The sequence below is a fragment of the Macrobrachium nipponense genome, chromosome 16 (genome assembly GCF_015104395.2).
Source record: "Macrobrachium nipponense isolate FS-2020 chromosome 16, ASM1510439v2, whole genome shotgun sequence".
Classification (NCBI taxonomy): Eukaryota; Metazoa; Arthropoda; class Malacostraca; order Decapoda; family Palaemonidae; genus Macrobrachium; species Macrobrachium nipponense.
In genome coordinates, this window is record NC_087209.1 from 76645699 (window position 1) to 76671868 (window position 26170).

General features: G+C 36.6%; 2 protein-coding genes and 1 non-coding gene across 4 annotated transcripts in view; 1 reads left to right on the forward strand and 2 right to left on the reverse strand.

Annotated features, from left to right (window-relative positions):
• The window catches only part of LOC135195831 (CD82 antigen-like), an 89474-nt gene that overhangs the window by 7541 nt on the left and 55763 nt on the right, over nucleotides 1-26170 (reverse strand). Inside the window, exons 3-4 of the mRNA XM_064222340.1 lie at nucleotides 19337-19438; nucleotides 688-762 (exon numbers count right to left, since the gene is read on the reverse strand). Of these exons, the coding sequence (XP_064078410.1) occupies nucleotides 688-762; nucleotides 19337-19438 (177 nt within the window). The remainder of the gene's footprint in view (nucleotides 1-687; nucleotides 763-19336; nucleotides 19439-26170) is intronic.
• Nucleotides 15103-26170, forward strand: part of LOC135195830 (uncharacterized) — a 274057-nt gene continuing 262989 nt past the window's right edge. The window contains exons 1-2 of one of the 2 annotated variants that reach the window (XM_064222337.1): nucleotides 15103-15217; nucleotides 15470-15563. In XM_064222337.1, coding sequence (XP_064078407.1) covers nucleotides 15521-15563 — 43 coding nt within the window. In that variant the 5' untranslated portion in view covers nucleotides 15103-15217; nucleotides 15470-15520. The remainder of the gene's footprint in view (nucleotides 15218-15469; nucleotides 15564-26170) is intronic. The other variant, XM_064222338.1, reaches the window with a different exon arrangement.
• Trnaa-ugc (transfer RNA alanine (anticodon UGC)) lies at nucleotides 20238-20309 on the reverse strand. Its single transcript has one exon. It is a non-coding gene; the product is annotated as a tRNA-Ala (tRNA).

Sequence of the window (26170 nt, forward strand, 5' to 3'; positions counted from 1 at the left end):
AGCTCTGGGGCACAATCAGCCATTCAGCACTGAAGACGGTGAAAGGAGGGAGTTGGAGTGGTTGGACAGCAAGATGAAGAGAGCCAGAAAATAAAGGAGATGACTTACAAGAAACTAAAGGTTGCAATGAGAAGGAATAGTTAAAGAAGTTGGACAGCAAGTTTGAAGGTAGGGAACAGGAATGAAGGTTGAGTATAAGGATATAAAGTGGGAGCAGCTAGGGGCTTAAGGGACGCTGCGAACACTCTTTAGTAATATAATGCCTACTGTGCACCACTTGAGGTATAATGAAGGCACTCACGGGGAAATGAGAAGGGAGGCTGGACGTAAGTGGAGATTTGAAGAAGACAAAGCACAAGAAAGACAGGAGTGGCGGAGCCTAAGAGCCGCTGCCCATGAAACTTTACCTACGACCCGGTGGGGACCTGTCCTATATCGTTGCCAGATGCACGATCATGGCTAACTTTAACCTTAAATAAAATAAAAAAAAAAACTACTGAGGCTAGAGGGCTGCAATTTGGTATGTTTGATGATTGGAAGGTGGGTGATGAACATACCAATTTGCAGCCCTCTAACCTCAGTTGTTTACAAGATCTGAGGCAGAAACAGTGCGGACGGACAGCCAAAGTCGGCACAATAGTTTTCTTTTTACAGAGAACTAAAAATCAAAGGTGTAGGTCCACTCACCCTCATTTGCAAGATGTTGAGAGCGATGATGCCGCCGATTTCCGATGCGATGACTAAAATCAGCAGCACCAGATACTGAAAAAAAGAAAGAACGGATAAGTGAAACTGAATGACACTTACCACAGATCTTGGGAGACTCGTGCAAGGGCAGATGGATCAGTACTTTCATGTTCCATCACTGTTTCTTATATTTATCTACGTGAAAATCATTGAGCATACAATTAGATTCTAAAAAGTCGTGTTAGAATGAGGCCCGGGAGCAACAAGGTGACGGAGGGTCAATGGGAAATGGTTTATAAAATGAAACATCAATCAAGGCGAATGCATAACCCGAAAGCTGATCAACTGATAAAAGAGTTTACAAATGATGAATCATTTGTATTCTCTTTTATTTCCGGATGTATCCAACACATATTATGAATCTATATTATCATGTAATGTTGCATTTCACTGAAATTATTATGATTACATGACCATGTAAAATTCAACTTTCTCATAATGAACCAAAATTTATAACCGAATATACCGTAAACAACCCTTTTTTTATCTACTTTAGTTTCACATGGCCCTCAGTAACAATGCTGTAGCAATAATAATCAATGTTACCCAGTTCCCCTGACTAATAAATAGTTAAACCACTTCATTAATAATAACTTTGTAGCAATAATCAAGAACACACATTAAATGGTGATGATTTTCCCCTATTATTTCGGTAAATTCCACTAATCACTAAACAAATTTCGTGGCGTTAATTATAAGTCTGGATAACTCTTCCTAACAATTCAGAGATTCCCCATCATCCTCGTATCAGCCTCATTAACAACTTCGTTGTAATAATAATCAACCAATTCTGTGCTTCACCTTCTTCCTTATTTTCAAGTCTCTCCGATTTGATGGCTGCAAAAGCTCTAAAATGTGTTCCCTGAAGTGCTCTTGAACGGGTTTGCTGAAGGTTTAGAGGCTAATGAATAAGGATATAATTAAACTTAAGGTGACCCAAGCAGTGAATTAGTTGTAAATGGGATAATTAGTGGTTATTAACTGTAGTGGGTCTCAGACAAGGTTATGATGGGGCAAGGGGTTAGTAGCCTTAAGGTGAGTTAACATTAGTCTTCACCGCATCCTGCATACGTTAGACTCATCACCAACTCCTCTCAAATTTTTGTTAGCCCCGCCTACTGGACTGCTCATCAAGACTCACGCCACACCACTAACTCACCCTAATGAGCAGGCCAGTAGGTGGGGTTAACAAGAATTTGGGAGGAGTTGGTGATGAGTCTTAACGTATGTAGCGTGTGGTGAAGCCTAGTGAAACACACCTTCTACTGATATGCCACCAGAAGCACCCTTTTTGAGGAAGAGGCGAATGCAATATGTATGTATGTATGTATGTATGTATGTATATATATATATATATATTATATATATATATTATATATATATCTATACATGTGTATATCTGTAGAGAGAGAGGAGAGAGAGAGAGAGAGAGAGAGAGAGAGCCTCATACAATCGCACCTGATCATTCGCGTAGCACAAGCCATTAGCGTTAACATCGAAAGATGGAACTGATCACGCTCGAGCAAGGCGCAAAAATTCTGTTACGTCTAAAAAGACGTCGTGCGTTTAAAACGCCTCGTTTTCTGGACTATTGAAAACAGCGAGAGAGAGAGAGAGAGAGAGAGAGAGAGAGAGAGAGAGAGAGAGAGAGAGAAATAAAACGTACTGCCGAATAAAAAAGTGAAAAGTGACTTGAAAAGTGAAAGTCGAAAAGAAAAAAAGAAAAAAGAAATGAATGGGCCAGAAGAAAAAATGCGTAAAAGATAATGTAAGGTAAAAACAAAAAAGAGAAAGGCTAAGAAACTTGACAAAATAGAAAGCTGTAAATGCCGAGTAAGAAAGGATAAAAAAAAGAGAGAAAAAGAAAGTCAGAAAATTTAACAAAAGAAAGACAAAATGAGATTTGAAAGCCGCTTGAGGTTTTGTGTTTTGCAAAAACGCTGACAGACAGAAAGACAGACAGACATGCCGCTCTAAGGCAGAAAAGCTTGTTAACTTAACAAGGCACCAGTGAAAGTGACGGACAAAGAGAGTGTTTGTGAAAGGGGAATCGGGCAAGCATGCACAAACGACAAACAGAGCGCATAATTTTCTAAGAAAAATGTTTTATGTTCCAAACAAAATTATTCGTATTATTATTTACTCTTGTTTAAGGTACCCAGAGTTGAGTTCTTATGAAAGGAAATTTCTATTTTGACAGATATTTGAAGTACTTATAAATGTTTTATGGACAAAAATATATAATTTCTCTCAAAATATTTCAAAAATGATTAGTAAACAAAATATATTATAAGAAGCCAGGCATTTTTTCGTAAGTCTTGATATTATCAAAATAAACAAGCCAAGATTTTTTTTCCTAAGTTTTGATATTATTAACTCTTGATATTCCGCAGGAAATAAATGACGTGTTAAAAATGATCAGATTTCTTTCAGAAATCCGAAAATTATTTGTGAATATTGATATATTAATCTTACTTTCATTTTGAAGCTGAATTGTTATTGCCGAGAATATTCTGAATTATTTTCTATCTTTAACTCTATTCGAATTTTGCTTTTTAACTAAGAGAACTTCGAATACTGATTATTATCGAAATTTACAGCACGACAGGATCATGGTTATGATTTGAAAACTTCAGAGTGCTACCATTACCAATGCTAAAAGAAAAAATGACCTCCAGTTCAGTGAAAACAAACTAACCAGACTTAGATAATAATAATAAATTATTATTATTATTATATAATTATTATTATTATATTAATTATTATATTATTTATTATTATTATTATAAATACTCATAGTAGCATGAGTCTTAAAATGGAGAAACAGATCCACAATTCTGCATGTGTATAAATCTAATTAGAAATATATTTAACTTTATTTATAAATACATTTGTACACATACACAATTGTGGTTTCTCCCTTATTATTATTATTTTATTTATTATTATTTATTTTATTATTTATTATTCATTATTTATTTTATTATTATATTATTACAAAAATCTTTCAAGACTTTGGTAACTAACATTCATACATAACTGATGATTCGCAGATGGACCTCCTATGCTTTAAACTCCACAAAGCTAGCCATTTCCTGATGCAACACTGAATGCTCATCAGCAGCACGTCGGATTCCCTGTACACATTAAGCCACTCACCTTTTTCCTCCTCTCACTCTCACGCTTCCTGAATGTTAATTAAGACCTCTCCACTCCAGTACTCTTTTGCTACTTTATAATCTGTTACTATTATTAATCAAAAGAAGACATAGTTGGACAAATCTTCCATTTCAGCTTGGCACATTTCTTTCATTCACCTGCATTCATTGGAAGGGTACTGAAGGACACACACACACACACACACACACACACTCGCACAAGTGTGATAAAGTCTATTACGGACAAACCGGTAAATCTCTTTCACAACTTCTCAAACAGCACCAATATTCTGTGAGAACTGGGCAAATATCGAATGCATTATTCGTACATATGAGAGATTTAGATCATCCTATTAACTGGAGTCGAGCAAGAGCCTTAATCCCATGTAATGACACAGTTAAAAGGAATATCATTGAATCTTGTTTCATCAAGTAAAATAATGGAAATGTTCTAAATTTAAGTCTTGGTTTATTTAAACTTGATGCCTTCATAATGAAAAAAGTTGTAGATAAATATAAGCAACAAAATTAATATATGCAGTTTTTACATGCTTTGGACTATATGGATACGTTGTAGTTTCTGTTAGGGTTAACTCTATGTTTAGGTTTGTGACCGTGTGGATAATCCGATTAATCCTGGATTATCTCTTTTGATTTTTTAAAACTCCTTTTGAACAATTAACCATCTGGTATTCTTGATCTTTCTGTTTACATGATAACTTTCTTTCCAACTGTATTTCATTCGTTCCTTGACAATGTCTTAGGAAAGACGAAAGCGCTTGGATTTCTGCCTATCATTTTCCTGTGGTATTTGCTTATTTAATGAGGTCACATGCATCTACTGTGATTTTCTAAGCACAAACACACACACACACACACAAATATATATATATATATATTATATATATATAATATATATAGATATATATATATATATATTATACGACTGGTAAAATGTTTTGTTACAACAGAATTCCATCTAATGACAAGAGCCCATAAAAACGCCAAAATATAGAAAGTAAGTACTATATTTCAAAGACTGTTGTCTCTCTCTTCAGGTAAGTAATGAATGAGAAAAGTTACAGAAAAGGTGGTATTTATACCAAGAGATCCATCCACAGGTAGTCATATTAGGTCATCCCCACTGATAATTCCGCTTTAATCTTCTTAAGTGTTGGTTGAAGGAAGACTTTATCTATGATATCTGAACCACAGGCGCCCTTTGAGATGTTCATTGCCTGTCTTTGAATAATCAACCCTGACTCTATCATCTGTCTTTTGTACCGACATTTGCTGCTATAAATTATAGGCAACAAATTCCAGTTTATTCGGCGGTTATGGTTATCTATATGGTTAAGAATAGCTGAGCTCTGTTGTCCATAACTAACTGACAGTTTATGTTGTATTAATCTCTGGGGAAGTGACTTTCCTGTAAAACTGATGTAAAGCTGGTCACAGTCTAGGCATGGGATTTCATATACTCATGTGTTCTTGGGATTGTGTTTTGTTGGACAATCCCTAAGGACACAGGAGTATACAAAATCTCATGCCTGGACTGTGACCAGTCTTACATCGGTTTTACAGGAAAATCACTTCCCCAAAGATTAATACAACATAAACGGTCACTTAGGTATGGACAACAGAGCTCAGCTATTTTCAACCATATAAATAACCATAACCACAGGATAAACTGGAATTTGTCACCCATAATTTATAGCAGCAAATGTCGGTACAAATGCCAGATGATGAGTCAGCCTTGGTTAAACAAATACAGGTAATGTACATCTCAAAGGGCTCCTGGGATTCAGATATCATAGATAAAGTCTTCCTTCAACCAGTGCTTAAGAAAATGGCTACCTGTGGATGGATCTCTTGGTATAAATACTGCCTTTTCTATAACTTTTCTCATTCATTACCTATCTGAAGAGAGAGACAAGAAAGTCTATGAAATATAGTACTTATTTTCTATATTTTGGAATTTTTATAGGTTTCTTTTATTAGATATTATGTGCATATATATATATATATACATAAATACACACACAAATTTATATATATATATATATATATATATATATATATATATATAAGAGATCCTCACGTGAAAATGAAAGAAGGAGGTACCAAGACTTTCAACTTTTATTCCAAAGTCATCTTCAGGGTACTGAAGATGACTTTGGAATAAAAGTTGAAAGTCTTGGTACCTCCTTCTTTCATTTTCACGTGAGGATCTCTTATATACTTCACCCACGGGACCATTGTGGAACTGCAAGAAGATATATATATATATATTGTGACGATTATAGATCATTTCGTCTACCCAGCAATTAATTAATTAGTTTGATTTATAAAATGGCAGCCATCTTCCTCCAAATATCAGCTGATTTTGGGCGGCGGGGGGGAAACCAACGCTAGCCGTCCAGGGTTAAGAATTTCCTGTGAGAAGGGAGAATATAGTCTTTTGTCAGCTTTAGGGACGTATCTCGAAGGGAAGGATGTAGGCAGACTGGCACTTCTTAGACCTATACCTTAAGCTCTTTTTCCTGTGAACCCTCTGCTGGCTGTATGTTCTGTTTCCAGGATCTGCCCTGCTCGTGGGGGGTTAAGCTGATTCCCAACACCCAGGCAAAACGCCTGCGATCTGCCCAGTCGTCTCCAGACGTTGACCTCGGACGGATGTCCGACCACCTGCCTTCCATTTAGGCCTATCCACGGCGTAGTGGCGCGCCAAACGACCCAGGCCTAAGACAAAGCCAGGCCAAATTTTTCTACAAAGATCCACTGAACACGACATCCAGGTACGTCTTGTGAAACAGCATATTGCCAGTCCCTTACATCCTATTATCTATTTGATCCCCATTTTCCCAATTCAATTTCAAAACTCATCCCTTTGTTCCCTCTCACTGCCTCATGGCCGCATGCTTCCCCTTGTGTGATCGTCCCAGACAAATGAAGTCATTGCATACCTCAGTGAAACATTAAAGTTCCTTCTCCCCAGTGTTAGAGAACTAAACAATTGAAATTGGGCAATAAATCCTTTTTTCTTTTATCTTGTTTAATCTGGGATTCTTTTTCCAGATTCCCTGAGTCACGTGCCAAGTCTCTCTGCCCGCAAGTGTTGCATTACCCAAGTTTATGAAACCAGCTTGTATGAATTCCATTTTGAGCCAGCTATTATCCATTTGTGAGAGATTATAAGTCCCAACGTGTGGACGCTGCATTTACTTTTCTCCAGGCCAGTACGAGCCTTTTGTAAATAAATAGCTGTAAAGTATTTAGCTGAGTTTCTGGCGACCTGTTGCTCTAGAGTAAATATTCACTAATAATCAGTTTTACGGTAAGTTCAATTAATTTCATCTTGTCCTCCCTCAATTATTTCTGTTTACGTATCGAGCCTCTCTCAAGGCCGGGCTCATACGTAAATATATATATATATATATATATATATATATATATATATATATATATATATATATATGGGTGGGTGATTGTGTGTGTGTGTGTGTGTGTGTTTTGCGTGTATAGCGAACGAAATACCTCGACCATACATGAACGCTTAACTTATAGTTTCCGCAATTTTCAAAAATTTAATTTTGGAAGGCAATTGGCAATAGAATCCTGTGGAAATACTACAAATACGTGGGAAAACGAATGACGTTCTTTTCCACTTCAAGACTCGAACTCGATTTGGAAGAGAACCGTTGTCAGCGCCTAAATAACCGGACTGCAGAAAAAGTAAAAAAAAAAAAACTGATCTCAGTTCAAACGTATAAATATGTGACTCATACATACATTTACTTGAGCTATAACGACCCATCACCACTCTGGTATTGCAGCGTTAAGGGGTTCTCAGTTTTCACGCAAAGTTAACTGGATTTACAAACAATACATACACATAAACACACATATATACTACTATATATAGACAAGCAAAATGCTATTCAAATTACGTAGTACCTACGCTTTGCTCTAGTTATGCTGCTCGCTATCGTATTGGACCACGGATTAAAGCACAATCGTTCTCACACTAGTTCCCGCACAGACGTTCCCGTTGTCGAAATTATGAGCAACAGCAAATAAAGTAACAGCAGGCAACATTAAACACCTGACAAGCAATCACACAGCCAGCAGCGTACATCGAAGGCACGCTGCAATTTCTTCGTACGAACGCCAGTCAATCGCGGAAGTCAACTTGGCAATAATTGTTTATTGTTGTTGTTATGTTGCGTTACGAAAGGCGAATGGGGGAGATAAAGGGTCAATTGCAGGAAATCAATCACCGCTCGGTCGGAGATAATCGCTAAAAGAAAATAAATTAATGAAAAAAAAGTGACAGTCACGTAGCGATTAAATGGCAACCGTGTTCGGTTACCACACAGCGTTATTAAGCACGCTTATAGTATTACTTTTTAAGCATTATTTTTTGTCTGTATCTGCCTTATCTTTTAAGAGTATCTTTCATCATTTTTCGAGGGATTTTCACTTTCCAAGTCATTTTCATGTACACTGAATCGATCCCAAATGCGGGTTGGTGGTGTAGGGGCATATGCAACTCAACATTCTTCCTCATCCACAAATCGATTTATTTTCTGCTGATCTACGTAGTGATAGGTCAGTTGGATACCTGGTATTTAACCCACTGAGTTAGGTCATGCCCACAGGACTAGCTGAGAAACGGGAGGGTAACTCCTCAGGAGATAATGGGTAGAGCTGAGTTTATATATATATATATATATATATATATATATATATATATATATATATATATATATATATATATATATAAAACACTGTGTGTACATATAATCAACAGTAGACCGTTTCCCATAATAACGGAAGAATCCATTGTATAATGGACAAGATAAGTCACTGACGCATTCACCCATTAGCTGACAAATCAAGGATGAACCACTGCGCAACAATCTATATATATATACACACACACACTCTGTATATATATATATATAATATATATATATATATATATATATATATATATATATATATATATATAAAACTTGTAACCCAAAGCTCTCCTTGAAAACTATACTATACAAAGACCGTGCGAATTTTTGAGGACGTTGCCAGCTTGGCCATTCTCGTGAGAATTCGGGCATTACCGCATACTGGGCCACTGAATGTCTCATAACCAGATCACATCAAGTTAGATGACTAATCATGCACCATTGGGTTTCACATCTGGTACTGAGGAGGCGGCCATATCGTGGTAGAAGTTTCTGCTTTTAAGAATCAGCTATGACGACGGAAATGATGCTACCTTATTTTTCTAAAATGCTGAACTTATGTTGTTTTTTCCGTTTAGTTTCAATGCTGAACTTGTGTTGTTTTTTCCATATCGTGGTAGAAGTTTCTGCTTTTAAGAATCAGTTATAACGACGGAAATGATGCTACCTTATTTTTTAAAAATAAGGTTTAGTTTCAATGCTGAACTTGTGTCGTTTTTTTCTTCTGCGATTTATAACGTACCAAACTATCGTTTACATTCGTCGTAAAATAACGAAGGAATGTTATTCTTGTAGCTATCTAAAATGAAACGAAAACTGATCGTAAAATATAATTCATGGGAAAATACTGATGTGTCAACAAGATGATGAAATATTAAAGTAGTCTCTTTAATAGTCACATATAAAGTAAATGTAGAACAAAATCTCAAGTCTGTTTATTTATACCTGCTGCGACTGAGAGTTATGCACAATAAACCCTTTTCCCTTTCTGTCGGTACGTGAGTGTGTCCCGTACCGCATCCATAAACATGGCGATCTGGTGCGCTTTCACCGAAAAACATCAATAAAAACAACAGAAGCCCGAAAGACCACAAAAAAGCCCGCAATTTCCGTCGCCCGACTTGGAAAGGGCTTTCCATGACTCTATGGACCAGATGTTCGACGATAATCGAGGATATTCCTTTTCTTTACTTTTACCGCGCTGGCTGCATGGCAGGCCTCTTTGTAACCCACTGTCGTTCGCAACATTGTCCAAAGGAAATGCTTTCGGTTCAGAATGTTCAATATATAACTGCAGTATCGGCGATAAAGGGATCCTCTCTTTTGCATAGGTGAATCTATCTCTCTTTTAATTTTTCGTTCTGAAGGAAGTGGTGAATTCTAACGTGATCACCGCTTTTTTTTTTCTCTCTCTCTCTCTCAAAGCAGTGCCACTACAGTACGGACAGACCTATTAGTTTCATGAAAATGCGGAAGTACAATTGTTTTCATGCCAACCAGCTACCTGGTTTGTAAAAGAATGAGAAGTCAGTAAGTAGCCTGACTTGGATGGGATAAACAGGGTCCGGAGCACCATATGACGTCATAAGCCGAGATGCGCAGGTTCGCACTAGCCACGCATACAAAGGTTTTGCAAGTAACATTACCCGATTAGTCACTTTCATCAAGATGATGAACTTTCATTACGGAGTGGATTAAGGATGACTGACTTTCATTCAAGGGAGATTTTCTACCTTTGATACAAAGCCTGTGAAACATTATTCACGTTCTTTCGAAAAATGATGAATGATTATTCAATGTCTTTACGTAGGAGTGGAATACTATTCACTTTCATCAGAGACAAACGAAAGATGACACATCAAGAAGTCATTGTACTGTATTCGCCTTAAATGTCGTGGCACTGAAAAATTGTTAATACCTTTCATAATTAGGGTGAATACAGTAGGCAAGGAAAGTTCATTCACTTTCATTACAAAAGGTGGTTGAATTTTCCCTCTCATTTCAAAGCCAACGAAAGTGACGAAGTGAAAGTGTGGTCTTCCGGCACAATATAATCCGTTTCTTTTTCCTATGGTGATTTTTTGGCGGCAGATGCAATCTTTCTCCGGCTCTCTGGAGCAGACAATAGACGCGGCTATATTATTTCGAACAACGGAATCGGAGACAGCGGAACTTTTATTCATGTTATCTTTATTTTATAATTTTTCGCTTTGATCTCTTCCGCGAGTTTTGCACTGCGATATAATTTTACCACTAAGTTTTTCATTTACTCCGTACGTAATTATAATAAAATTAAGTAATGGTTATATTTTACTTGTGTAATAGACGTAAATCTCTCTCGATCGATCGATCGTTATGCGTTCACACACGAACACGCACACAAAGACTCAAAAGCGCACAGACCTTCATGTATTTCATGGCACACAACACAGTCAAAGACACACACACACACACGTGAGTATGCATGCACATGGTATAATTACGAATATATGTATTAATACATATCATTAAAGAAGACTGAAATGGTTTGGTCATGTCATGAGAAGAGAAGATGAACACGTATGTAAGAGGGTTATGAACATGTAGGTGGAGGACAGAAGAGGGAGGGGAGGGCCAAAGTTCGGGTGGAAAGATAAATTATTGAATGAAATGAAGGAAAAGGGTCTAAGAGAACAAGATGTACAGGACAGAGGAAGATGGAGAAGGCTGACTAGAAACAGCGACCCAGTATAGAAATGGGAAAAGCTGAAGGCAAAGAAGAAGATGGTAAGTATTAATGCAAATTAGCAAACACTGGCAGACAGAGTTCCTGTCCATAGATATTATATCAGCACAGTCTTTTATCGCAATGTTCTAAATTTAAGTTCTACTTATCAATTTACTGTAAAATAAAATGATAATAATAATAATAATAATATAATAATAATAATAATAATAATAAATAATAATAATAATAATAATAATTCTTGCTCGTCTCCATCATTTCACACGCGCACACAAAATTGGAAAAGTGTTAACAAAATCTCGCGTGTCTTACGTTAATTTGAAAGCGGTCAAGTAGTATCTTCTTGATTTCAGTTGTTCAAGTTACCTTAGTCAAGTCTCATGAAAGTCATTTTCCATTATTATTATTATTATTGAAAAAGAAACCCAAAAAAATCACTGTGTATAACGTGTTTACTTATAAGTGTTGAGTAAAATAAAATGTAAATACTTATAAGTGGGTTTCTTTTCAATCTCCTGAAGGAAATGAAAGAAGTTTTTGTTTTATTATTATTATTATTATTATTATTATTATTATTATTATTATTTATTATTATTATTATTATTATTATTATTATTATTATTATAATGGATAAACAAATCCATAGTTATGTATGGGTACAAATATATATTTAAAAATAAATCTAAACAGAGAGTTATTGGGAATCTGTTTTACTATTCCCTTTTTCACTTATCAAAAACGGGAACCAACAAGATTCCCGATAACTCTCTGTTTAGATTAATTTTTTAATATATATTTGTACCCATTCATGACTATGGATTTGCTTCTGCACTTTAAGACTACTACTATTATTTTTGTTCCCTATCTCAATCACCCTTTTCGACTGGGTGGTATTTCTGGGCTTGGCCGTGTCGCTCCGTGAAATAGGTTCCTTTAGCACTATTTCTAAGGTAAAATATTGCTAAATTTATAGCGTGAGGTTCCGGGTTGCATCCTGCCTCCTTATAGGAGTCCATCACTTCCCTCACTATGTGCACTGTTTCTAGGAGCACACTCTTCTGCAAGAGTCCTGGGGGATACTTCGGCATCTAGTTTTTTCCAGGTTCCTTTTCAGGGATCATAGGACCGTGCCTAGTGTCCCCATGATTATGGGTAGGTGCAAGTTCCAATGACACATCCCATATCCTTCTTATTTCTATTTTCAGGTCTTGACTTATAAATTTTTTTCGCTTTCTTTCTCATCTAATCTGGTGTTCCATGGTACTGCGACATCGTCATTATTATATTATTATTATTATTATTATTATTATTATTATTAAATGTACAGAAACAATCATACGGAACAAGTCTATACAAGCAGATAGGCTAAGCACGAAACCAACCACTTCACGTATCTCACGCACAAAAAAAAAGAAAAAAAAGAAGAAGAAGAAGAAAAAAAAAAAAAAAACCTCCTAGCTCTCAGCCGACTTGATGACAATAGTAATAGGTCCGACCGCCGTAGCACATCCGTCTCGCCGCGTCACACGGACGCTCGCGAAGCCGTGTTCATAAAAGTGTAACGTAACAGTGTTAGGTAATTAAGTGAAAAGACGTCGTACAGCAGCAGAAGAGAGGAGTTTCCCCCGCGGTACTTTCTCAGAAAGTTTGCGCCTTTTTCCGTATAATTAGGCGACATTATGCTTCACGGAAAGACGCGCTTGTGGAGTCACGTGGTCTCTGGCGGAGAAAGTCTCTCTCTCTCTCTCTCTCTCTCTCTCTCTCTCTCTCTCATGCTTCAACCTTATCCGCTACTCTTTTATTCTTTGCTTCTTTCTTCTGTATGAGTATGTGTGTGTGTGTGTGTGTGTGTATTGCTTTCATTTGTATTTTTTTTCCATTTCCAGTGTCGTTTAAACGATATTCTCTTCAGTCATCTCCTTCGCCTTGTGATACACTTCTCGAAGACTAAGTTCGGCTTTTATTAACCTCCCTTTCTTCCATTTAGTACATTTTTTTTCTTTTTTAATTAGTTTTTCCTCCGTCTACATCATTCCAGGTTTTTCATATTGTAGTCTTATCTTATTCATTTACATTCTATATGACATCATTGTCTCTTACTTTTATCCCATTTCTTAAATTCGGCTTTCTTCAAAACTTACTTCACTGCTACATAGGTAGCATACTGTCTTGCCGAACTCTTGAAAGTTGAGTCTAAATGTCAATATTAGGGAGCTGCACGGGTGACCACTATGAATGCAATGCATAGCTATGCATAAAAGCATGCTCACTTTACATCATAGTCAGCACTTGGAAGAGTAACCGCCAATCTCTCAAGGCAGTGCTCAGAACACACCCAGAGTCTTTCACTTTCCTGAAGTCGGCCTAAGACTGGCTGGCGGAAGTCCAACAATGGATCGTATGGGCTTAGGACCTGATCAAAGAGTAGGGCGGATTGTAGCGTTAAAACCAATGTTTTAACAAATCGAGATTGAATATAAAGAGAACGAAGCGTGTGGCGGCGCGTCAGAATGTTAATTAACCAAGATACCAATAGCATGAGTTGTCAAAGCTGCCGATTCCAGGAAATTTAATCTGATTTATCACCTTAATTAAGGCTTAATAAAATATTAATGCTGATAACGTGTAAATTCAGATGAACATTATTAGTCTCAATATTACCTTCACCCAGTTATTTTTCTCACGCCATTCTACGATTGGCCTTCGTGAATTTATTATCAAGTTTACCCATTATTAACATCGAAATAGACGATCACTCGCATTTTCTTACGTTGTTTTCTAAGCCTTTCGTTCAAGGATACTTTCTTAATTTATTTCTGCCATGAGCACTTTCCTACCGGCGCACGCACGCTCAAACCACAGCCGAATTGTACGTAATTAGCAACAGAGAGAAAATGTAAACTAATCATAGATACCGTCTTGCACTCTGCGGCTTCGAAAGGGCTCATTTGGTCGACTTTTATGGCTTTCTTTCATATGGCCTCCGGTGGCGTCACGGAATCCGTAAGTAAAGCTGATAACAACGAAAGTATGTTTCAAACTTTCAAATACGATTTAAAACCTACTCAGACAACGTAATTTCTAAGTGGACTTTCGCCGTCTATATCCTATTATCTTTATAGGGATAAAGCTGGGAAGAAGAAGAAGAAGAAGAAGACGAAGAAGAAGAAGAATACTGTTCTTACCATAAAAAAATGAAAGCAAAATAAGAAAGGGTCAGGGCTGTTACATGGTTACAAACTCGAACCAAGATAACTTCATTCTGCATACTAAAGAAATGGCCAGTGGTGGAAATGGCTTGACCTAACCTAGGCTGGGCATGTCACGACTCGGCGTTATTACCGTTAGGCGCTCATCATTAGTTTCAGGAAAATATACTGCCACGGTTTGTGGGGAAGCGAGGGGCGTTTTACTTTAATTCTAAACATATTCGTATTCTATTTTCGAAATATACCAAATTATGAAGAAACTTGTAATGTTCCAAACATACGAACCTACGCTTTCATATAAGGAATATTCCTACGCTTCACTACCTTCGCAAGTTCTCGACTCGTCTTCGAAAGCAAAATCCTTTCTCATGTATATATATATATATATATATAATATACATATAATTAAAGTGACAGACTGATGTGTATTCACAAGGTTTATATTATAAAAGGAAGAAGATCCTACGGAGATTTTTCTTATCTGGTGACCGATAATTGGAACTAGTTTGCTTAGCGGATGGATATTGGCGTTAACCGTCTCCACATTGGCGGCATTCAAGCTGTAGAATGATAGGCCACGTTAGACCGAACACCCCTTCTTGAAAACCTTGCCAAAAATTCCCTATTATAAAGGTGAGATGTTAACATACGGTTTGCGGTTTATTACTGAAACTATTCACATTGTAGCGAGCCATTTTACCGAATCTGATTGGAACATGAGACGCTCTCTTGAGAGCATTCGTAACCACAATGGCGATTTCAACGTTTACCATTTCACCATTTACCGTTCCATCTTTTACCGTTTCATGTTTTAATATCTTTTGACCATTTCATCTTTTACTATTTCATCTTTTACCATTTTACCTTTTACCATTTCGTTTTTAGCAGGACTGGAGAGAGCCGAGAGTTTTGACTTCGAATCGTGAAACCAAGTTGATGGGCGGAGCCGGAAGGCGCAATAAAACACCAAACGAATCTGGTACGTCATTAAATCAGTTTGTTTTGTAATTTATGATTCTCAAGTCTTTTGCTGAACGACCCCATTGGTCCAAGTGACTGGCCTTTGGCCTAAATTTGATTTTCAACTCAACTCAGCGGTGTTGTGGCATATTATGATACTGCTGAGGACAGATTTGAGTTATTTCATTTGGTTGGGAAATTTAGAGAGGGAGTAGTTTCGTTCTCTTAATATCTGTATTCAGTGATGAAGTAATATTTTAAAGTTATTCGGTCTATTTGCGTTAAGTTATAATATGCCACAAACTTTGAGTTCAAAATAAACTCATGTCAAGATTAGAAGCAGTATTTTACATACCGTAATCTTAGCCATGTTAGCTATAGGTTTAGGTCACAACGTAATGGAATAGTTTTATCATCGATGGGTCTAGTTCATGATATAATGGAATGGTTTTATTAGTTATGGGTCTAGGTCACTCACGATGTAATGGAATGGTTTTATCAGTCAATGGAATAGTTTTATCAGTTATGGTCTAGGTCACGATGAAATGGAACAGTTTCATCAAAGGTCTAGGTCACGATGTAATGGAATGGGTATTAGTCATGAGTCTAGGTCATGATATAATGGAATGGGTGTATTAGTCATGGGTCTAGTTCAAAATGTAATGGAATGGGTTAATCGATCATGGGTCTAGGTCATCCTGTAATGGAATGGGTGTATCAGTCATGGGTCTAGGTCACGATGTAATGGAATGGTTTTATTAGTTAACGGAATGGTTTTATCAGTCATGGGTCTAGGTCATGCTGTAATGGAATGGGTTTATCATTCATGGGTCTAGGTCATGATGTAGTGGAATGGGCTAATCGGTCATGGGTCTAGGTCATACTGTAGTGGAATGGTTTATCAGTCATGGATCTAGGTCACGATGTCATGGCACAAGTTTATCGGACATAAGTCTAGGTCACAATGCACTGGGATAATTTTCTCAGCATCAGTCAAGTCATAATGCAATAGCACACGTTTATTGGATATAAGCCTAGGCCATAATCCAATGGAATAACAGTGTCTACGTAATTCTAGGTCACAGCACAATGAAATCATTTTGTCAATCATGGGTCTAAAGGGCTCCATACACTGAACGATTGTGTGAACGACTGCCGGAACGATTTCCGTTTTCGACACATACACGCACTATTCAGACAGTATGAACGATCTCCGCACCGATTTCAGTCTGAACAAAGATTTTGTCTCGGGAAGATATGACACATCGCTATAAAAGAGACGTGCGCGATAGCATTATATCGGAAGACACATACATTGAACGACCCGTGTATGACAGACATAAGTCGCAAGCCAGCAACCTGGTCTCGACAGATTCCCGCTAAGATCGTTCAGACACGAAACATCGCCCACTCTTCCATTCAGACAAGCCCATACAAAGTGTTTTTGCGAACGATACAGATAATCGTTCAGGCAATCATTCATACAATCGTTCAGTGTATGGGACCCTTAAGGAACGATGTAATGGAAGTTTACGCAGTCACAATTTTAAGGCAATGATATAATGGCGTAGTCTTAGGTCTATGGCACGATGTAAATGAATAATTTATTACTCATAGGTCTAGCTTACAAAGCTCCATGCATTGTTTGTTATACATTCATTTTTATTCTAAGCTGCGAATTTTTCCCCCTTTTTTTTTTTTTGCTATATACTACACAAAAGTATTAAAATAAGGGTATGCACCAACTGAAAGTCAGAAAGTAATCACTTTTACAAAATCTGCTTGTTTATTGTAGTTATTTTACGAAATATCTGGGACGTTTCTGCTGTTATTATTATTATATTATTATAAATGAGAAAGTGTACACATATGCTAAAAAATACATGAAGATCACCTAATAAACAGATGAAGGTTATTTGGGAAAATCTAAAATAAAACCTTATAATTCTTGATATTTTCGCCGGAGGGTGGAGAAACTCTATTCCACGTTGAGCACACGAATAACGATTAGCTTGGAGTATAAAGATTATTCCCTAACGCCCACGAATATACAAAAGTAAAAGCGGCAAATTAACACAATTCCTTTGTCAGGAATGCTGTTGTCATATGCTTGATTAACCTGGCCTTGGGTCAGTCAGCATGGGATCTTGGTCGAGCCAAGTCTCCTCTCTTTACCTTGGGTCGAGCAAGTTTCCCGTGACAACTTAATGAGCCTAGATATTATTCTCACATAATCATATGAATTATGTCATACTTTAAGTATATAGACTGACACCAATACACGTAAATATTACGAAAGAATGTCAGGAAATTACCCGCCTTATTTGGCGCTGCAATTACTCTTAACTGATTGTATTAAAGTGGCAGCTTTTCGTTACGTAAAAGGTCAAGCCCAGTAACACTTCTTTTTACCGTAGAAACACACCCTTATCATACATAACCACAATACAGACATATACATAAGCACACATATATATATATATATATACTATATATATATATATATATATATATATATATATATATATATATATATATATGTATGTATGTACGTACGTATATATATATATATATATATATATATATATATATATGTATGTATGTATGTATGTATGTATATATATATATATATATATATATATATATATATATATACTATATATATATATAATATATATATATATATATATATATATATATATATATATATATATGAATTACATACATACACAAAACACACACACACACACACACACACACACACACACACACATATATATATATATATATATATATATATATATATATATATATATATATATATATTTTATATCACATATAAATATTTATTTGCTATGAAGCATAACAGGAAACTTGGAGACTGTTCGCTGTGGCCAGTGAGTGCTAGGCATTTTTCTTTGTATGTACCCTCCCCTTTTCCTGCTATCGACCTGCCACGCCCATTTTCCGTTCAGTCATCCATCTCACCCTTCTAGCAGAGAGAGAGAGAGAGAGAGAGAGTCTTTGGAAAAAAATTATGTATAGGTTCGAGATGTCAGTTGAAATTGATGAGTTTTTATGTAAATAAATCGAACTTCCTTATAATGCCCCCAGCTCCGAATGAAAGCCGCCTTAAAAATCTTAGACAGTATAAATTTGCTCAGTGAAATAGATGAAAAAAATGTTCAGAATTTTCGTGGTATTATATACATACATATTTCATTGCTGATATCTAACTTCGTTCGAAAGAGAGCGACATGAATAACCTGAGGGAACTGAGCCCACACGACAGGTCAGAGATAAAAACCAGTCGAAAGCATAATGTTACAATCGACATGACAGAAATGAACGAATACATTGAGAAACCTCTCATAGAACATGAGGTCAGGCTATATATACGAGGTACATAACAAGTAAAAAATGTGCCAAAGTTTCTTCGGCGCAAGTTTTCTGTACAGCGTATAATGCTCTACGGAACTCTCAGCCACGGACCATGAAACTTTCAGCCACGGCCCGGTGGTGGCCTGTATTATTTGCGCCATTAGCAGTTCCATAAGCACGATCATAGATAAGTTTAACCCAAGGTAAAATAAATAACTACTGAGGCTAGAACTACCAAACTTCAACAGCAAGTAGTAAACTGAAGACTGAATGTAAATATTGGTATAAATAACAGGACCTGAAATGAACAGGTAAACAAGTGAATAAATGAATCAATAAAAGTGAAATGAAGTAAAATGAATAAGTTTTAATCTCAGGCACCACAGCTCACGGCTTCTCAAAGGACCTTACCAGCCGTAGGACGCAGAGGGCTTCCGATGCACCGGCTACCCATCCTATGAGGCCAGACAGGAAGAGGAGGAATCCTACGCCAAGCACGCTGTAGGTGAAGATCTGAAACGGATGGGAAAATAAATAGGAATTAATAATAAAATGAATGATTATAAAAGAAAGAGATTAAACAAACAACTAAATGAATAAAGTGTTGGATGTCAGTTCAATGAAAAAATAATGCATTGATAGCAGTAAATTGAATAGATATTACTAATGATAATAAAATAATCTAACTACATTCTAAGAATTCGTTATTGCTATATGATTATAAATACTCATGTCATCAGAAGGTATCATCATAAATGACAATATTTATAACCATTCGAAATGAATAATCGAAATAAGCTTCACGGGACGTTTACATTAGAATGTTTATTAATTATTCCCTGGGATACCCAGGGAATAATTAATATACATTCTAATGCACGAGCAAAGAGAGAGAAAGATAGAGAGAACGTACTGTGGAGACAGAGAAGTGGTCATACATAATACATATACTCTCCAAGGTGACCTTTACATTCCAACGGGACAATTTAGGCTTAGGTACCGTTGTGAGAGTGAAAGATATATGTACTACATACTGACGTACGGTTTCACGTACTTGCGGGTGACAATTACTTTTTTAAAATGATGATAGCTTTATAATTTTTCCCTCTTTCTCATTTAAGACGCCACTGCACTCAGCTGGCAGTCTTTTGCTCAGTATTTCTAAGCCTCAGTCAATATTATCGCATTGGATTTTTAAAGAAAAGAACTTATAAGCCCATTTAACGTCCTGAGAATGTGCCGCAGCTCCAAACTCGATTGAACATTCTCGATCACTAGCACATGTGCTATGATATTTATCCATTTAAAAGACTGGAGGTGCCGGGGATCGAACCCGGGGCCTCTCACATGCAAAGCGAGCGCTCTACCACTGAGCTACACCCCCGTAGAGAGTCAACCTACGGACCAAGATGAAGAGATATCCATAAGCATCATCTGAGGCGAACTACACTATTTCACCGTTGCATATAATTAAATCTTTAATCTTAGAAATCGACTATTTACCAGCGAATTATTTACTTACTATTCAATTAAAAAAAATAATGAAATAAAAACTGAGAAAATAATAGATGAAAGCTACAAATTAAGAAATGTTTGGATCGATAATCCTCTTTCTTTCACAGCGAGAAAAACTTTCTACCTGGCTTCCGTTCAAACAGGCGTTTTGGGGAACACAATGAAACGGATGTATGGACCAGAGGGCGAAGGAAGCACGCATGCACACGCATGTGTAATCTCGGACAGGATACAGAGAGAGAGAGAGAGAGAAGAGCGAGAGAGAGAGAGAGAGAAAGAGAGAGAAGAGAGAGAGAGAGAATAATACTGAAATTGTTTTAAACTCGCTTTTATCTTCATTACGTTTAAACAGTACATAGGAAAAGAGAGAGAGAGAGAGAGAGATAATACTAATGTTTTAACTCGCTTTATCTTCATTACGTTTAAACAGTACATAGGAAAAGTGATTGACAGATTTTGTTGGAATTTTAATTATATATACTGTATATATATATATATATATATATATATATATATATATATATATATATATATATATATATATATATATGTGTGTGTTGTGTGTGTGTGTGTGTGTGTGTTGTGTGTGTGTGTGTGTATACGTCTGTTGAAATGGCTAATGGAAATTTCATTGCATTTGGAGGCCAAAATAATCCTGATATCCACAAGTTATCGTTAATTCGAGTTATGGTAATCTAAAGTAGACATGAAAAACAAAATACCGTGAGAGATCTCACATCACAGCCAAGGGGAACTGCGGCAATGGCTAGTTTTGTATAGGTACTAATTCCATCGAGTGTCAATCAAGATCAGAGGACTGTGGGAACTTCGGTGGCTGGGAGGGAGGGTTGGGTGGAGGGGGGGCGGGGCTTGTTACCCAGGGGAGTTACCGACATTGTTCAAGTTCTTTCTCAATCTGTAATTTGTACGTTTTATCTGCTATTGTTAACGAGGACCAATGCTAAACAGTATGATGCCATTTTAAGTTTGCGGTTTGCACTTTTTTTTCAGTATTGTTCCCTAAATTGTGGAAAGTAAAGAATTTGATAACATAGTAATATATAAGAAGGACTGTGTAGCCAATTATATACTTTTTTTTCCCCGGTTGTATAACAATGAGAGTCTACCGGTCACGCATTCCACGCTTAGACCTGCCGTCATTCAGCCTGGGGCCGGCCTCTCACACCATGGTTCTTCTAAGTTAAGTATATCTTAGTTTTACCAGACCACTGAGCTGATTAACAGCTCTCTAGGGCTGGCCCGAAGGATTAGATATTTTTACGTGTCTAGGAACCAATTGGTCACCTAGCAACGGGACCTACAGCTTATTGTGGGATCCGAACCACACTATAGCGAGAAATGGAACTTCTATCACCAGAAATAAATTTCTCTGATTCCGCGTTGGCCGAGCCGGGAATCGAACCTGAGACCATCGGATTGGCAGCCCAGCTCGAAAACCACTCGGCCAACAAGGAACTACGGTTCTTCTAATAAAGTGCCTGAGGTCGGGACGCGTCTCATGAGAAATTAGGCGGTGTAGCCATGTCGAATTAAGAGGGGTTGCTTACACACTGATATCAAGGTGATTATATTGGACATGGCTGGTTTGGTGGTCATTTAAGAATAAGTCAAGTGGGGTAAGGGGCTTAAAGGGAACGGGGAATTACCACATACAAGGTGCGTTTCACGGGCCACTGTAGTCAGTGCTAGTATTCCTCTGGATCTTCCCTTTATAGCCAGCCACCTTGGCGGCCGAACTTCTTTAACTTTATCATTTATCGATTCGATCCAGTTCCTGTAAAGTCAAGTAATATTGACTTTAACTTTATGATATATTGATTCGATCCAGCTCCTGTAAAGTCAAGTAATATTGCTGTGTGGCCTTGTTCGATAGCAATAATATTTTCGTATCTTATTTACGCTCAAGAAGCCCCATAGCTGCAATAACCTCGCGAAAACCTTCGTTTACCTAATCACTTGGTAACTTAAGCAAATTCCAATTAGTTTTCTTCCCTCACAATAGGCTCTGTTCACCTATCACCTGCAGTCAAGCGCTTGAAACTATGCAATAGGAAGTTTGACTTTTCTAGGGCTTACTTATTTCCACGTCATGAGGTGACAACCAATACTCCATTCCGTAGGTGAAAGTAATAAAAATTCATTGTATTCTACTTACAGTTTATTTTCTAAACATATATTTCATTTAGTTATTAAAAAGGAGGAGTATTTGGTTACTTCTTCCTATGCAATTATCTAAATTCGTTCGTTTTGATTTAATTTCAAAATTCCACTGGGGATACAATATTCTTGCAGACTACAGTCGCTGGCATTATTTTTTCTTTCTGTTTGTGCGTTCAGTATTTATTTATTATGCATTCCTTAAATACTTGTAATCAGTAATAAGAGTGATATAAAGGATGTGAGAGAGAGAGAGAGAGAGAGAGAGAGAGAGAGAGAGAGAGAGAGAGAGAGAGAGAGAGAGTAAAGTTAAGATTTCTTTCAAGGATTTACTCATTTTTGATACATACAAAAACCAAGTGCTTTCCCCTTTCCCCAATGTTGTCCCCTACTTTCTCATCAGTTAACCACCTCTCTACATTCCATTCATAGTGGTTATTCATAAGAAATGAAATGAGTGACTTTTCTACAGCATTATCTGAACCGGCGAGATTCATGGCATCTTATTTTATCTAGTGACATTGAATTACACTTAACGACATCTAATATTAACTTGTGACATAGTGTTTTCACTTTATGGAATCGTAATTTACTTCTTGATATCTTATTTTAAAAAAAATACGATATTGCCCACAGTGCTTCCTTTTTTACTATCATTTCATTGAATCTTGAACTCGTAAAGGTTGCTTTAGTCAGATCACGGATTACCTTACTTTTCATTTTATTTAAACATCTGGTCGACGAGGAGATATAGACACATATATGTAAATTCGTAGGCAAATTTTGAGTTTTAACTAAATAAATATATAGTTACACATACACACACGTGTTTCCCACACACATGTTTTATACACACACACACACACACACACACACACACACACACATATATATATATATATATATATATATATATATATATATATATATTACATACATACATACATAGCGTGCGTGCGTGTGTGTGAGTCCAAACAGGGGGTTTGTTGATTAAACACTTTATATTGAGGTCAGTTTGCACAAACAGAAATAAGCAAACAAAGAAATAGAGCGAATATTTGCCAAACTGGTTATGAACTTCACGAGCACAAAGGAAGACATTCCAAAGTCGATTACGACCGCTCCTGTATTAGTTTTTTTTTAAGTTCATTAAACTAATGATTTGGAATCGAATTATATTTGTTTAAATAAACATAACACGATCAAAAAGAAACATGCATACAAGAGTACATGTAAACACATGTATTCATAAAGACTGCAAACCTTAATTTGGTATCAAGCAAGTCAAGTACTTTGCACGGCTAATATTTTCTCTCTCTCTCTCTCTCTCTCTCTAATACAATATATATATATATTATATATATATATATATATATATATATATATATAAAGGTATAAGCCACGAAGGAAAGATAAACAACGGAGTAGCTCCAAGATCTTTCGACTCAACGTCCTTTACTTAGCAGACAGTCTTTCCTTCGTGGCTCATACCTTTATTTATACATTTATAACGTTCCAAACTTTCGTGATTCAGTTATACATATATATATGTGTGTGTGTGTGTAACTATATATAAACACATTCTCTTTGGGTTATGGAAGTGCACAATTCACAAACTCCGCTGAGAGGCAGCAAAAACTAGTCACATCACCCCTATTCGTACTGACTATAAGATCTTGCCCGAGCAGGCAGAGCAACACCAGCCAGCCAAGGATGAAGTAGGCGCTCTCGGTCACTCTCACTTCTTTCTCGTCGGGAGGAGAGAGTTTTCCGTCTCCGTTGTTTGCTTACGAAGCAAAGTGCCGCTTCTGGCAGAACTGCCTGGAAGGTATAGTTATCTAGCGGTGGTTCTGCACGGGGGTTTCCCCCAAAGGGGAGTAATGAGGTGCACTGTAGGCATTACATTTCTTTGTAACGTCTCTTCGGCCCGTAGCTACAACCCCTTTCGTTCTATTTACTGTACCCCATTTCGTATTCGATTTCTTCCATCTTACTTTCCACCGTTTCCTGACAACTGATTCATAGCGCAGCTGCGAGGTTTTCCTCCTGTTACGCCTTTCAAACCTTTTACTGTCAATTTCTGTTTCAGCGATGACAGACCTCCCATAGTACGTCCCAGTGCTTGGCCTTTGACCTAAATTCTATCATCAATTCAACGTGAGAGATACGGAGGGTTAAATTATATGCAGACGTACATTAATATGTTTTTTTCGAAGGAGGAATTTTCCACCGACATAGTTTCCATTAAAAAGTGTTTTAAAACGTACATACATAAATGAATATGAAACTGAACTCAAACATACATGCATCATACACACACAAGCATATATTATATATATATATATATATATATATATATATATATATATATATATATATATATATATATATATGTGTGTGTGTGTGTGTGTATGTGTGTGTTTGACGCTTAATTAGTTTCGTTTTAAAAAAAACGTGCATAAATGCAAAAGAACACTATGAATAAAAATAATAATATTCGTTTAATTTCTTCTATATTCTTTTTTACGCAACCAGACCTTTCATTTCCTTGACACGTAACAAAAATATGACGACACAAAACCAAGCTATTACGTTTTCTCTTACGATTTCCCACCTGTTCACCGCTGAGCGCCATGTGGTGGTGACCGGACGATTTTCACAAAACCAGAGAAATCAAGGAAGCAGAATTTAATTTTTTTTTTTGGCGCGGGGTTTTTTTATTTTTTTACTTTTTATTTTAGAAGAATAGCACTTGAATAAATCTCAATAACATAAGCGGTAATAAAAATGACATTTTATAGTTTCTTCTTAACGCGGGCTCTAACTGGAGTCGAGAAACAGAATAATTAGATGAATTTGAAAATTGCCTTTCTTAACGGAAGCAAGATATGAGAATAATAAAACGAATAACACCTCAAAAAAATAAAAGCATTTTATAAAGTGAGCAAAGAAATAAGAAGGATTAAGTGAATAACGTGAAAATGTATTTCCTCTAAAACCAAAAGCAGAAGTAGTGAAATACAAATGTATATTGCGTTCTCTAACTAGAGCCAAAGAATTAATCAAAAGAGATATCTGATTATAACTGGGGAAAATGACCATGCAATCTTGGTAATGTTCAAGGGAGCCTCTGTGCCAAGAATGCACAGAAATTTTTAGTAAAATAAAACAATATTAAAAATGAAGCTTGGATTTGACTCATTACTTTGGCAATGACGGACGGCATTCCTTAACGTATATAACGGCAGTATTATCGGTAGCAATATTGTACAAATTCATCTGGGAGTACCATTTTTGGCCAACAACTAACAATATCGCCGATGTGAATCGCGAAATTTCAAAAAAAAGAGATCAGCAATGTAGGCAAGTTCGACCCTGCGAACGTCGCCTCATTCTTTCTGTATTTCTCTTTACCTCATCTTTCTTCTTGATGAACACCATGTTGTTTGGAAGATTGAACTCCAAGTCAACGGCCCCTTTGGTGGGCTTGTTCCATATGAACAGGGATCATCTTCTGAATGATGATAATAATAATAATTATTATTATTTATT